This window comes from Oncorhynchus mykiss, chromosome 17 (assembly GCF_013265735.2).
Source record: "Oncorhynchus mykiss isolate Arlee chromosome 17, USDA_OmykA_1.1, whole genome shotgun sequence".
NCBI lineage: Eukaryota > Metazoa > Chordata > Actinopteri > Salmoniformes > Salmonidae > Oncorhynchus > Oncorhynchus mykiss.
This window is the reverse complement of record NC_048581.1, coordinates 44418855-44434775: the sequence shown is the minus strand read 5'-3', so window position 1 is coordinate 44434775 and position 15921 is coordinate 44418855. Positions and strand designations below refer to the sequence as shown.

At 39.4% G+C, this 15921-nt stretch overlaps 1 protein-coding gene across 1 annotated transcript in view; it reads right to left on the bottom strand.

The window, feature by feature from the left end:
* The window catches only part of LOC110493933 (copine-9), a 221120-nt gene that overhangs the window by 111059 nt on the left and 94140 nt on the right, over positions 1–15921 (bottom strand). The window contains exons 5-7 of the mRNA XM_021568546.2: positions 14764–14803; positions 14486–14488; positions 9236–9312 (exon numbers count right to left, since the gene is read on the bottom strand). Coding sequence (XP_021424221.1) covers positions 9236–9312; positions 14486–14488; positions 14764–14803 — 120 coding nt within the window. The remainder of the gene's footprint in view (positions 1–9235; positions 9313–14485; positions 14489–14763; positions 14804–15921) is intronic.

Below are 15921 nucleotides of genomic sequence, written 5' to 3'. Positions count from 1 at the left end.
TTGTTTAGAAGGCCAACATCACATTACATCTTCTCACAAATAGTTTCATATTCAACCATATATTTTATACAACCATCAGATGCAAACCCTATAATTGAGAAGTGTACACAACCAAAGACAGTAATGTGTGTATCCGGTCCTTCGTGAGATCACCAAATGAAACAACCTCGACATGACTGTCCCTTAAGTGCCCACAAACCACTCCAACATTCTCAAAAATAGAAATACTGTTTAATTCTCAAATTTGGAGGATTATGAGTTTTGGCAAGAAGAATGCCTTTTGTTCTCCATATGCTCTCTCACTCAATTCTCCATGGCAGTGAAAATAGTTTCTACTAGGAATTTATGACCGTTGTAAAAGCTGGGGTGGGAGAGAGAATGAGAGAGGGAGGAGCCACGATATACACCCAAAAGGGCCACGTCGTGACACTGGGAAAGAAGGAGGAACTCCTGACTTACTCAAGTGTAAAGAGTAACTACAAATACGGCCTTGATGCCGTCTTAACATATTCAAACCTACTTGAATTTCTAATGGGGAAGGCAGAGGGAGACCTTTCTTTTTTCTATAGTGTGTATGTTTATGTTAAACTTGAAGGGGTGGAGATAAATTAAGGATGAAACACTGTGTGGTCTGTGTGTGTGTGTCACTTAAATCTCCCAGGTCCAACATAAATTACACTAATGACCACCTGGTACACTGAGTGGGCATGTTCCCGTCAATCCCCCCAAAGCTCGTGCTGTGACTGGTTACAAGAGACATAATATGCCCTATGGCTTTATCAACATCAAGCATACCTGAGACATGATTGCACTCACAGAGGCATTAAAAACCATAACATATTCACGCAGGGGGAGTTGTTCTCTGAAGTCTAGTAACCAGGCACAAACCAGAAATCCTATATTGTGTTTGTGCGTGTGTGCAGAGATGATGATTCGATTTTTGGAGAGCAGCAAGCACTTCAGTCAAAGTCGGCAGGGGGTTGACAACACGCTACAGCTATGTACACATTTAATAGACATACTGTTGGTGGTCCTGTGGGTTGAAATGGCTGAATGTTTGCCCTGTTATTGTTAGGAGTTATTCTGGCGTATGGCAGTGGTGGTGGGTTCCCCTAGTAATCCCCTGCCTTTGAATACCACCAGGCTCTCTTTGTCCCTTTACTTGAGATCTGAAAGCAGATAATCGCACTGTCTGATGCCATTTTAGAGAACAGAATGGAAAAGATGAAACAGTTTATCCCGACTGAAATGTTGGTGATAGAGACAGAAGGAGACATTATACACTCTCAGTTGCCATAGAAACATGCACATCAAGTCAGAGGAATAATATAATATGGTGTGTGTGTGTGTGTGTGTGTGCGCGTGTTGCTGCCATCGAGGTGTGGTGTGGTGTAGTGTGGTCTCTACTGTGATCAATACCTCTCTCTCTCTCCCTGCCTTGGTCCCTCTTATCGTCACACTCCATGGGAGTGTGAGTCTTTGCATGGTAGGACACACACACACGGTCAAACACTCTTTCAATCAGCACCAGTCAACCAGTATTTGCTAGTTATCTCCCAACATAGTGACATAGAGCCAGAACTGACAGAAAATGTGTGGCAAGACAGCATTTGCTCCAGTACTTTTCAATCTGGTGTGGCGCTGCCACAACACTTTAAAAGCAGCAGAAACAAGCACATTCACCAGACATATTCATTAGTTCACTCCATAGAAAAATGTAGAAAAACGTTTTGCTATGGAAAAGAAAGCAGGCGTGTATTTTCTTACATTTCAGCCCGTTTGCCTCTTTTCTCAGGTGAATACAACCCTGACCCTGGGATTTTACGCGGTAATTCTCAGTTGCATTCACTTGTCAGTTACAGTGGGCTCCTAGCTACAGGCAACAGAGCCTCATTAACCACACCTCTCAACAACTATGTCTGGATGCATCAGCACCTTGTTGTTTGACTGCACTCTGCACTTGGTTTCTTTCTTCGCCCTCACTCCTCTCCAGTCTGTGGAATCTGACTTTGTGGCTATGTTATCTAGTGGAAAACCCTGCCTGCCTCGTTGCCTGCCTCATGAGAGCGCAAACACACAGTTTAGTCATCCTCTAAAACTATCTAGAATGATCCAATCTATAGCAGCTAACAAAAATACTAAACTTAGCTTCATAGACGCTAACTACTTTAGAGCTTTTTTACGAAAGTATCTTCTGACCAGGGGAGTTTTGTTAAGAGCCCTGATGCTTGCTCTAAACATTAACACACATCATTGTGGTACTGTTTTGGAAACAACATAATAAATGTATCTTTCATATCAGCTTGTTTGCGAAAGACATAAGGAAGACATATGTCGCCACCTGTGCTAACTAGCAATATAGCGTGCTCCAAATACCTGTTTTGTAAGCTAACTGGGGGGGAAGTGTAGTTTGTCAACTGAAGGCACACACAGTGTATGGATCTGTGCAAAACTGCATTTAATTTTAAAAAAAATATTATTTCTCACTGACATGAAAAATAAGGGGCCATTTAAAACCGTTAAAACACAGCGTCGGAATTGTAGCCAAATGTGGGCGAATGTAATGGATAAGGGTTTTTCGACAGCTATCTTTAGAGCAGCCTAGCTAGATAGCTAACATTAGCTAGCTAGGATGATGCAATCATGCAGTCAGCAGTTAACATGAATCATTTAGACTCACTGAATATATGTGTTTGGCACCGGATAAAGAAGATTAAATGATCTGCTGCTGCTACCCAAGGCCAAGGGATACTGAAGTTCCTGAAAAGATTAGTCAGCCAGTTTGCTAGTCCAGTAATGTTCATTGGCATATTATTTTATTTCCATTGCTTTTTGAGACGCACATCTCACTGACTTAAAAGTGAAAAGAAATACAAATATCACCACAGAGCAGTCTACACAGACTATATGAACACATTGGTCCAACCATAACATATGGCTAATGCAGAAAGAGAGAATTGATGGATTCTAGCACCACCATAACATTCAAAAATACAGAAACAGGCAGCCATCATGGAGTTTAGTCTTTTTCGACTAGCGAGTGCATAGTGACACCTACTGATATGAACTGGCAATGCAGGTTTTATTAGAATAGTGCAATAGAATGAGTGACAATCAATCAAATCATGAATGATTGAATATATGGATTTTACAGCCAATCAGTTCCTACAGTGAGCTCCAGGGAACCAACCTCTGGTGGGCCAGATGCAGACCAGGAAAACAACACAAGGTTAGTGGTTTTACGACTTGTCTACTGTGTATAGTGTTAAATGTAACTCTGCCTTTTTACAACGTCTACTGTGTATAGTGTTAAATGTAACCTTGCCTTACATCGCAGAAGAGCACTGTAATCAGATGAAAAAATAATACCTCCGGAGGAAGCGCACGACACTCGCCAAATAGCTGCCCCCCTTAAAGCAGGGCAGTGTGAACAAAATTGTCTCATTGAGCAAACACTTCTACAGTATAAATGGTAATAGCAGAGCTCATCCCCGCCACCAATAACATGTAAAATGTAGATCATACAAATAGGATATGTTTTTTAATGTGTAACATTGTGTGGTGAGTTCAGAGGTGACACCACAGTTACCAAAGTGGTGGGGGGGGGGATATCAGGTAATATGGTTAAAAATCAAACTTGGCCCTGCCCTAGGGATGATGAAAACATTATTAAAACCCTTTACACAGACAAAGATACAACAACAGCAAATTGGACAAAAACTACCAGGACTGAGGTTGCTGTATGCAGGGTTGCATCGTGAGGGTTTGCAGCTGTAATTAAAAATATACTCATACAGTATGTCATCACTACTGTGTTAAATGATTAATTCCAGTCAATAATCTTGGATTAAAAAGGCATTGGTCGCCTAGCCACCTGAAGTGTAAATATAAACCAAATTTGTTCACATTCTCAGAACACAAATAACTGTCCCTATTTTAGGCTATAAATGCATAGCTTAGGCTATAAAAACATGATGCTACGTTTCCCCTGGCCCAGGTGGGATAAGAGCGCATAGGCTTCCCTAGGCTACCTGCAGCTATGGTTGTTATCAGTAGGCTACAGTTAATCAGACTGAAGCACAGACTAATTGTGCACGTTGATATTTTGATGGCAGGTATGAGCTTCCATATAAAACAGCTCCTCTCCTCACTCCTCACTTACACCCACGTTTTCAGTCGCAATTTGCTTTTACCACATGTAATGATTTGCATGAAATTGATACAAATTAAGCATGGTTTGTTGTAATGTTGTAAACTAGGCCTAGCATACTTTTATACTTGTATGAGAGGGTTAATCGTACATTTTTGATAAGCTAACGTTACTTGATGAACACATGCTGTTATAGCAACTCTGTGCTTTTATCTTAAAGCTCAAATGTAATGAGCGTAGCCTGCAGATGAGAAAATACACCCTTTAATTGTCTGCACATACATGCTTGCATCCTTGCCTACCCTCCTTCTTGGCAAGAGGCTATTGTCCTGCTAACAGCCCATCATGGGTGTATGGCTTCTGTTGTATTCCAATGTATTGAATGAGTGTATTAATTAGAGTCATTTACCATTCTCATTCTCAGAGTGGAAACATTGTTTGCAGAGTTCACAATCTCATTTTCAAGTCCTCTGGTGGTTACAGTCCTAACCCTGGAACGGGTTGCACCATAGTTTTCATCAAGCCAGCTTCTTTCTATGTCCATTTTGCCTGTTATCTTTGGTCGCAATGCCATTTTTTTTTTTTTTTAGATAAACAGCTCGTTTTTTAATGCTAACTGTATTAAAACCTGTTGAGGATATGGCAGACATACGCCCCCTTTGGAGAGATTGGGTACCCCTAGTAAACTGGAAAAAAAATCTGTCAAAAATTGTTAATATATGCAAATAAAAATTATTATTGGATAGAAAACACTCTAAAGATTCTAAAACCGTTGGAATTATGTCTGTAAGTATAGCAGAACTCACAGGGCAGGCATTCTTCCAAACTAGTTTTTGTGGCCATGAAAGTTGGAGCAACTTTGACGTCATGGCCCCCACCCTTCCCAACCAGCTATGATTCTGCGGACACTTTCTATCTCTTCCGCTAGATGTCCTCTTTCATTAGAGCTTCAAACCGTTCAAATCGCGCAAGAATTGACCCTATGGGAGTGAAATTAGTGCGTGCCACGAGAGAATAGGCTGTGCGTATGGGCGCGAATTGGTCACAGTCATTCCTTTGTTTCCAGCACTGAAGAGAAGGGCAGACGATGGGCGATTGAATTGAAGTTTGTTTTGCACGTCTAAAACATCATAAAGCTTGCTTCTGCACTTAGTTTGACCTGTTTAGTCGACATATAATGTGTAATTTTGAAGTTTTGATGCGCAACTTATCCGGACCAGAGGACGTTTTGGGTGCATTTCAGCTGATGTTATTAGCAGTAGCTAATACAAAGACGCAAGACTTGAAACCAAACGATGTATTGGGTAAGTATGAAGCCTTCCAGAACATTCTGAACGAAGACCATCGAAGGTAAGGGAATATTTATGCTTAAATCTGTGTTTCTGTTGACTCCAACATTACGTGGAAATGTAGCTTGGAACTGAGCGCTGTCTCACAATATGGAATAGTGTGCGATTTCTGTAACGTTAAAAATAAATCTAACACAGCGGTTGCATAAAGAAGCAGTGTATCTTTCTAACTATATGTAGAACATGTATATTTAGTCAAAGTTTATGATGTCTATTTTACGTTATCTTGCCGCGCTACATAGATTTCCTGCGGGCATTTTTGAGTAATTTCTGAAGGTGAACTCACTGTAAATGGACATTTATGGATATAAATGGCATATTATTGAAAAAAAAAAAATATGTACTGTGTAATATGTCATATTACTGTCATCTGATGAAGATTTTCAAAAGGTTAGTGAGCGATTTATTTTTTAATCCTGCGTTTGTTGATTGCATGTTTTGGCTATTGAAATGAGCTGTGTCTGGTGGTGGTTTTACATATATATGTGCTATGTTTTCGCCGTAAAACATTTTAGAAATCTGACTTGCTGGCTAAATGAACAAGATGTTTATCTTTCATTTGAGCTATTGGACTTGTTAATGTGTGGAGGTTAAATATTTTTAAGAATATTTTTGCGTTCCATGCGCCACCGTTTCAGCTGCACGTGGGAGGGTTGATTCCCAATTGGGAACCAGTATCGTAGACAGGTTAAGAGTGGAATTTGAGGCGGGGTGAGGAGTACTGGAAAGGTGTGACTCCAGGTTACAATAGGCCATAAGTATACAGCAGATTGCTGATTGTCCTCACTTTGATTATGCTGTAATAACATACTGTAGCACCATGACCAGGATCTCTATTCATTTAAGTAAGCAGATTAGGGCTTTCAGGAGGAACAGAAAATTGTGTGTCAGTTTATAAACCATGTGCCATGGAATCGGTACATTGAAAATCTCTTCCCAAACATTTTGCAATCTATATGGCACTGCTGTCAATTTTTTGGTCCTTAAAATGGAACTGAAATATATTTTTATTTATCACAATTTGCATTAACCAATTTTGGTCTTTAATGAAGGGCTGACAGACAAGTTCTTTACTTTTTCCCCCTTCCATTTGATAATGGTTCCAACTGATAAAGATGTTTTTTTTTAATCAATTAGTATATTTGAGTTTTAACCACAATATTTGTTGTATTATTTGTTCTGTCTTTTCAGGTGGATTAAACTGAAATTGCAACCAACTTTCTATGGCTTGTTTAAAAAATAACAATATTTTGGAGATTATTTCGTTTTCAAATAACCGAATGTGAGCGATTGTAATCTGGATAAAGTGAAAAAGACCATTCTTGAACATGGGGTGAGACATTCTTACTAATTTGTAAATAAAGCCAGTTTGTTATTTAGAATTATTTATCTCTGTTTTTAGAGGGAGAGAAACCAAAACCACATGTCAAGTGTAATTCCCCCATTGTATTTACCCAATCTCTAAACTCCAGGACCACCAACAGTTTTTTGTTGTTGTTGCCTGACGCAGGACGCTAGTGCCAGAGAAGTGAGACTAAAAAAAATAAAACGCCTCCATTAATTTACAAAAAGATAGTACATTTGTGCCACAGTTTAGACTACCGATAGATCAGCATTCTAACGCCCCCTTGTGATAGTGTGGTGCAATGACAGAATGCCATCATCTACCACTAATGGTGGCGGCATAAGCTCGTAACTTTTAAAGGAAGAACCATCATAGCAACTTTGTGCTTTTGTCTTAAAGCTCAAATGTAATAAGTGTAGCCTACAGATGAGAAAATAAACCCTTTAATTGTCTGCACATACATGCTTGTGCATTGTTACATTATTCAAGAGAGTAATATATTTTAGAAGAAAAGTTTCTGTCATTGTTGAAAAGTTTGTGCTTACTGGCTAGTAGTGGCTACTGTGATATTTACGGTAAATTTGAGCTGCAGACCAAGAATGTTGCGTTGCCAGCCACAGTGAAAGTTTAAGGCAAGGACGTAATGTTAATTGAAAAGTAGCATTCTCTTTCGCCACCCCGCTTCTCAGACTCTCCTTCATATCTCTTAGTGGGAATAGGACCTCGGAGTTTGTGCTTTATGGCATTGTGCTGTTGTCTGCTACTTACACCAAACGCAGAGAGCAAGAGAGAGAGAGAAAGAGCAAGAGAGCGAGAGAGGCAGAGAGACAGAGACGCATTCAATCAAAGCTGGTCAGTGTGTTTTCCCGGATATGTAAAATGTTGTAATTGTTTCCTTGCAAATTCAATTTTGGAGTTCTCAAAACCTTGGCTATTGAATTGAAAAAGGCCCAATTCCATCCTGAGTCTATTACATATAAAATAATATATGCCATTTTAGCAGAAGCTTTCATCCAAAGCGACTTAGTCATGTGTGCATAGATTTTTTACGTATGGGTGGTCCCGGGAATCAAGCAATGCTCTACCAACTGAGCTACAGAGGAACACATGTATTAGGTGATTCACTGGGCCAGTGTTGTGCGACTGACATGGGTTCAAATATAATTTAAATAATTTTTAAATACCTTACACTTAGATATAAGGTTTCCAAAAGTGTTCTTCGGTTGACCCCATATGAGAACCTTTTTGGTTCCACATAGAACCCCTTTGGGTTCCATGTAGAACCCTCTCTGGAAAGTTTATTCAAAGGGACCTGCTAGCAGGCTAACTACACCACTCGCGTCGCGTTAATAATATAGAAATCTATATTATTAAATTATTGCACCCGCACTGCTCGCGCTCGCCAACGAGCGTCTGCGTTGCCAAGGGCTAAAATAGAAGTCAGTTCTATTTCTGACGCAGATCGCCCTGCAAGTTCTGCCTCTCGCACCTCCTCATTGGTTTATAGAAGCAGGTACCCACGTGGGTGACTGAAGACGAACGAGGTCAGTGGCGGTAATGCACCTAATTTATGAAAGTTGCCAATGATAATATAACGTCAAGACAAGAAAAAACCTGGAAGGAGGAGAGATGACTAGAAACAATTTGGTTGACCGTTTTATGTGTGGATTAATTGGTGGAGTAGAGGACCTTGTGCATTTCATGTAAAATAACAACTCAATGTTGACATCCCAGGACAAATTAGCTAGTAACAGCAAGCTAGCTAAATGGGACAAATTAGCTAGCAAGTGCAAGTTAGCTAGCTAAATTGCCAGAAATGTGTAAGGCTTTTCGACTTGTCACCAAATTAATATAATTGGTTCAGAGTTTGTTTTGATATTTTAACCTGCGTGTCGTGATCGTGTTTGGTGTGGGGGACAAAATACATTTATGCACGATGGCGCACGATGGCGCACGTGCCCAGACGGCTTGGGTTCTGTGTAAGGGGACAGCCAAATAACCATTTTAGGTTCTAGATAGCACCTTTTTTTGAAGGAGTGTAGCTGTGCTTGATTGAGCAAACCCTAACCCACCTGACCTTCCAGACAGGTCTAGTTTCCGCTATAGCATGTGTTATTGCCTCAAGCTCTCGTAAAATACAATCCTTCTCAGCTGGAGGTTTGACGATAGATTCATCTCCAGTTACATGCCTGTTGTACAGTGGAAGTCTCCGGGCTTAGACACACCAACGATTGTGTTCTTGTTTTTCGCAATCTACGAGGCAATGCGAACATTGTGAGATTCTGGAAGCCTGTCAAATGCGGAGGCGTACAGTAGCAGATCGTGTTTTGATGCATGCTATTACACAGCAGATACACAGTAGATATTTGATAGACATATTGGTAGACTTACGAGAGGATTCTCTCCAGCCGACTGCCTGTGGAACCGATGATCTCCCCCAGAGTGCAGAACATCTGGCCCAGGAAGTCCTGTAGAAGGAGGGGTACCATAATTAGCACAACACCTAGCTCCTATTATGCTTTGCCTGGAGGGGCATCAGTTTTAGCACAACACCTAGTCCCTATTATGCTTTGCCTGGAGGGGCATCAGTATTAGCACAACACCTAGCTCCTATTATGCTCTGCATGGAGGGGCATCAGATTTAGCACAACACCTAGCTCCTATAATCCCATAGTCTCACATGCCAGACAGGCTCTGATCTTATTGTTACGTTTTTACACATACACTGTATGGACGGGACAGAGGGTTTGAATCATGTATGTGAGGATGGCTGGGGAGGAGTTGGTCCAGAGGGGGGCTGGAGTTGGAGAATTTAGCGTTTTTCAAACACCTGAAACAGCTTGTTCCTGCAATCTAGAACTTAAAAAATACTGTATGTTTATTTGTATGCATACCTAAGGATGCCTTGTTAAAGACTACCAAGAAACACTATGTGCAGCCTGATCACCAGAAACACATGTCGATTTCGGACGTTTGAGAAGGTCCTGATGACATCGATATATGCCACCCTCGGCGCTCACCCCCCCACAAAAAAAAGAAATATGTGGCATTATTGGGACTGACCTCACAACACTGACAGCCAGAGCATGCTGTTTAGACCGACCACTGTGCCACAGTAGCTCTCAATTTTCTTGCAAGCAGGGAGAGTATTTGATACTAAATGGAAACAGCACTTTTTTAAAATTATTTTGTTTTATACTTTCTCTAAACCATAGCCCTAACCTTAATCACTTGGAATTAATACCTAAACTTAACCCTTTGAGTTGTTTCTGTTTAAACCCTGTAGCCATGCGGAATGAACCCGGTAACCACGCGGAATTAATGGGTAAAAATTTGATGTTCATCCACATTACGTCATATCCCGACTTGAAACTATGAGACCAGGTTGTTGTGTAAACCCTGCTTTAGCCCACTGCAGTAAAATATTGAAAAGATAATGTCAACCATACAGGTCATTCATCTGAACCCTTAAACTTGACCATTATAAAATGAAGGACACCTATGGCACGGCAGCTGTTGAAAGTGCCTACTGTCCGAAGATCATGGTTCACTGTTCATACAATTTTGATTGATACAATGCAATATATCCTGTGGAAATCAATCAAGGTCCCCAGTAACGATATATGTAGTTCCACATACTGCACTACTTTTGACCAGAGTCCTATGGGTCCTAGTCAAAAGCAGGGAATATGGTGCCATTTGGGATGCATTCCATACATTTGCGCCATACAGGGTAGCACTTTAGTTTACAGTGCTGAAATAACAGGGTAACGTACGGAAAGCAATAGGAAACAACAGGGAAATAAGACGACACCGACCAGGTAAGAACGTGGTAATAACCCATTAATAGTCAGTATGTAGCTTCTAAGTACTAATATAAAGTTATATGAATTTTCCTGGTTGTTATGTAGAAACAATTATTTGTTACTGAAGATAAATCAATAATCAAGACCAATAAGCAAAGTTATGTAGTAAGTATTTAAGGCAATTTCCATCTTCTCAGCAGCACTGGCTATACTTATTAGGAATGTACTTGGAACTTTTGAAGAAATACTGTTTATTTAACAGAAACATATGAGAAACTACATCATACTAACAGTGCCTTCAGAAAATATTCATACCCTTGACTTATTCCACATTTTGTTGTGTTACAGCCTGATTTAAAATGGATTAAATACAACAACAAAAATCTCACTCTTCTACACACAATACCCCATAATGACAATGTGAAGACATGTTTTTTTGAAATGTATTGAAAATTAAATACAGAAATATCTCATTTTACATAAGTATTCACACCCCTGAGTCAATCATTTGTAGAAACACCATTGGTGACGTTTACAGCTTTGAGTTGTCTTAGGTATGTCTGTATCAGCTTTGCAAATCTGGATTCTTCCGTGCAGATTTTCTCAAAGTCTGTTAAATGAAATGGGGAGCGGCGATGAACAGCAATCTTCAAGTCATTCTCCAGATTTTCAATGGAATTGAAGTCTGTGCTTTGGCTGGGCTAGTCAAGGACGTTCACATTTTTGTTCTGAAGCAATTCCAACGTTGCTTTGGCTGTATGTTTGGGATCATTGTCCTAAGGTCGTTTGCACTCTGAAGCAGATTATAATCAAGGATTTGCCTGTATTTGGCTCCATTCATTGTTCCCTCTATCCTTACCAGTCTCCCAGTCCCTGTCTCTGAAAAGCATCCCCATAGCATGATGCTGCCACCACCATGCTTCACGGTAGGGACGGTGTTATATGGGTGATGAGCTGTGCCTGGTTTTCTCCAGACATAGCGCTTTGCATTCAGGTGAAAAAGTTACATGTCTCATCAGACCACAGAATGTTTGCCTATTGATCTCAGAGTCTATCAGGTGCCTTTTTTGCAAACTCCAGGTGTGCTGTCATGTGCCTTTTTCTCAGAAGTTGTTCCCTTCTGTCTACTCTCCCATAAAGCCCAGATTGTTGAAGTGCTGTTGTCCCTCTGGCAGGTTCTCCCATCTCAGCCAAGGAACTCTGTAGTTCTGTCAAAGTGGTCATTGGGTTCTTGGTCACCTCCCTGACCAAGGTCCTTCTTGCCCGGTTGCTCAGTCTGGTCGGACGTAGTGCTGAGAGATTAGTTCCATATTTGTATTTATTTCTCCAATGATGGAGACCACTGTGCTCTTGCAAACTTTTAACACTCTACAAATGGTTTTATATCCTTCCTTAGATATATGCCTCATCACAATTATATCACGGGGATCTATGGATAATTCCTTGAACTTCATGGTATATTCATGGTATAGTTGACATGCACTGTCAACTATGGGACCTTATGTAGACAGTTGTGTTTCTTTCTAAATCATGTCCAAACAGGTGGACTCCAATCAAGTTGTAGTGACATCTCAAGGATGATCAAAGGAAACTGGATGCATCTGAGCTCAGAGTATGATAGCAAAGGGTTGTGAATACTTATGTAAATTAGATATTTCTGTATTTCAAAAATTTCTAAAAACGTCTTTTCACTTTGTCATTATGGGGTATTGTGGCAAGATGGGTGAAAAAAAAGTATATTGAATCCATTTTGAATTCAGGCCCACTGTATGTGTGCTAACCTCAAAATGTAACTTTTTGATCTTTGCTTGCAGCTAGGTGGTTACTTTGTCGTTGCTTGTTTCTGTCTTGTTTCCATCTTGTTTTGCCGTTGATTCCTTTTTCTTTCCGGTCATTATCCAGTTATTTCAGCAATGTACTTGAGTAATTATTATGTAACTTACTGGTAATTTCTTTATACAGTAGTTTCAGTGTACCTACTACGGGGCCTTGACACTGTATTCTAAAGCAAACAGCTGTTTCCCTGTTACCATATAAATTACTTTCTTAATATTTTCACCATAGTTTCTGTATGCCTTACTGTCACTTTTTTTTATAACTTGTATATCAAACTTTATGTACATCACACTTAATTTGATGCAATTTCTCCCTATACAGATGAACACAATCACAAGTTAATAAGCCACTATGTTCATTAATGGAACTTAATTTATTGTTAGTGTAGCCAGTCTGGGCCTATGTGTGAATGCGCTGGCTACTGCTCTCTGGCTTTGGTTCTGCGTTCTGGTGCATGTAGATTAATTGGACACAGGACACACTGCTGCCGGTTCTGGTCTTTTATTACTGGATGAGATTAAATAACTGCAGTGAATAAATGCAGTGCAAAGCAATTACATGAAATGGCAAACCTCTCTATGCTGCAAACTGTAACTAGGCCACTCAGGAACATTCAATTTCATGTTGGTAAGCAACTCCAGTGTATATTTGGCCTTGTGTTTTAGGTTAATGTCCTGCTGAAAGGTGAATTTGTCTCCCAAACAAGGTTTTCCTCTAGGATTTTGCCAGTGCTTAGCTCTATTCCGTTTCTTTTTATCATAAAAACTCCCTAGTCCTTGCCGATGACGAGAACACCCATAACATGATGCAGCCACCACTAAGCTTGAACATATGAAGAGTGATGTGTTGTGTTGGATTTGCACCAAACATAACACTTTGTATTCAGGACATAAAGTACACTTCTTTGCCAATTTTTGGGCAGTTTTCCTTTAGTGCCTTATTGCAAACAGGATGCATTGGCCTCATGGTGAAATTCCTCTACAGCAACTGAGTTAGGAAGGCGCCTGTATCTTTGTAGTGACTGGGTGTATTGATATACCATCTAAAATGTAATCAATAACTTCACCATGCTCAAACTGATATTCAATGTCATCTTCTTTTTTTTTTACCCATCTACAAACAGGTGCCCTTCTTTGCAAGGCATTGGAAAACCTCCATGGTCTTTGTGTTTGAAATTGAGTCCATGCAATAAGCCATAACAAAAGGGTTGAATACTTATTGGCTCAAGACATTTCAGCTTTACATTTTCTATTCATTTTTTTAAATTGAAAAACATAATTCCACTTTGACATTATGCGGTATTATGACAAAATATCTCAATTTAATCAATTTTAAATTCAGGCGGTAATACAACAAAATATGAAACAAGTCAAGTAGGTAGTGTGAATACTTTCTGAAGACACTGTATGTGGGGAAACAATTAAGAAAGTTATCGTAATATACCGGGGAACAGATCATTGCTTTAGAATACAAGTTTTAAGGCCCCATAAGTACACTGAAACTATGGTAAAACTATAAAGAAAGTAATAGTAATTTACATAACAATGACTTAAGTAGAGTGCTGAAATAACTAGGTAAAGACCGGAAAGTAATAGGAAAAAACAGCAAAACAACACAGCAACGACAAAGTAACTACCCAGCTACAGTACAAGCAAAGACCCAAAAGGTACATTTTGAGGTTGTACTGTAGTTCCTCAAATGTTTAATTCCTAACAAGTATAAACGGTGCTGCTAAGAAAAGGGAAATGGCCTAAAAACTTAACTTTGCCTATTAGCCTCTATTATGGATAACATTTTTTTCTACATAACAACCAGGAAAATTCATATAACTTTTTATCAGTATTTAGCAGCTACATAATAACTATTAAAGGATTATTACTGCGTTCTTACCTGTTCGTTGCCGTCTTATTTTCCTGTTGTTTCCTATTACTTTCCGGACGTTACCCTGTTATTTCAACACTATAAATTAAAGTGCAACCCAGTTATTTTGTTGACTAACCTTCTGCTCATCCACAAAGGTTTGCAATTGAGAGAGAAAAACATATCTGTTAGTTGGAAATCTGCAGAGACAAAAACAAAAATGTCTTAATTTTTTTGTTCATTATTCCAACATTCTCCCCTTGAAAAAACGAACCAATAAGTAATCAAATCAAAGACTAACCAAATGTAACCTCTTTAATTCTCCCTTGAGAGTTCATGAAGTAAATAGTTACATATTTGCATGCCACATAGTTAAGTATGCTTATATCAATTGTATGAAGTCACCAGTATGCTTACATGTTTTGAAATGTTTGAACTTCTGGTGTCCACATTGTACCTGTAAGAAATAAGAACAATAAATCAGCACCTGATAATGGGTTGAATGCACCAAAAATACAAATGACAAATGAACACTTACAAAATACAAATTAACACTTGCATATGTACATTCCATATTTAGCTGCTATGGGGACGAATACATTCAAGCAGCATATTAAAAACTGGGTTAATGTTGTCAATTACATTGGCAAGTAAATATTTGCCAGGGCATATATTTAATTATAAATCAGATTATTTGACATGGGGGAGATGTGGGAAGCGAAAATGATTTTTTTGCCAGCTAGCTAGCTAGCACGCTGCTAGCGGAGAAGCCTACAGCCAACTGGCAGGCACAAAACAAGGTAATGTAAAATAAACCTAAACTTTCATTACATGAAGCTATTTTTAAAATATGCAGTTGGTTTTCATTGAAATTAGCTAACAGTGGTGATGATGTTTTAAAAATTATGTAATTGTCAACGAGAGTTACTGCTAGTCTTATAAGGAGTTGTGGTCAGTCTCAGCGACACTGACACCAACTCCTTGTAACTCTTTGTGAGACTGTCGTAATATGGACACCGCACATGTAGGTTTTTTAAAACTATTTTTACTAGAAAACAAGGTGCTATCAATCCTTCTGCCCTTGAACAAGTCAGTTCACTGTAGGCCATCACTGTAAATAAGAATTGGTTCTTAACTGATTTGCCTAGTTAAATAAAAAAATACTTGTTTCAGCAAATCTGGGAGGAACCCAAAACTAATTTTATATCAGTGATAATATACTAGTTACTAGTTACACTATATATACAAAAGTATGTGGACATCACTTAAAATGACTAGATTTGGCACACAGCCATGCAATCTCCATAGGAAAATGTCAGTAGAATGACCTTACTGAAGAGCTCAGTGACTTTCAATGTGGCACTGTCATTTCCAACAAGTCAGTTGGTCAAATTTCTGCCCTGCTACGGCTGCCCCAGTCAACTCGTGCTGTTATTGTGAAGTGGTAGGCCACACAAGCTCAAAGAATGGGACCGCTGAGTGCTAAAGCACGTAACATGCAAATAATCTTCTGTCCTCGGTTGCAACACTCACTACCGTGTTCCAAATTGCCTCTAGAAGAAACGCCAGCACAAT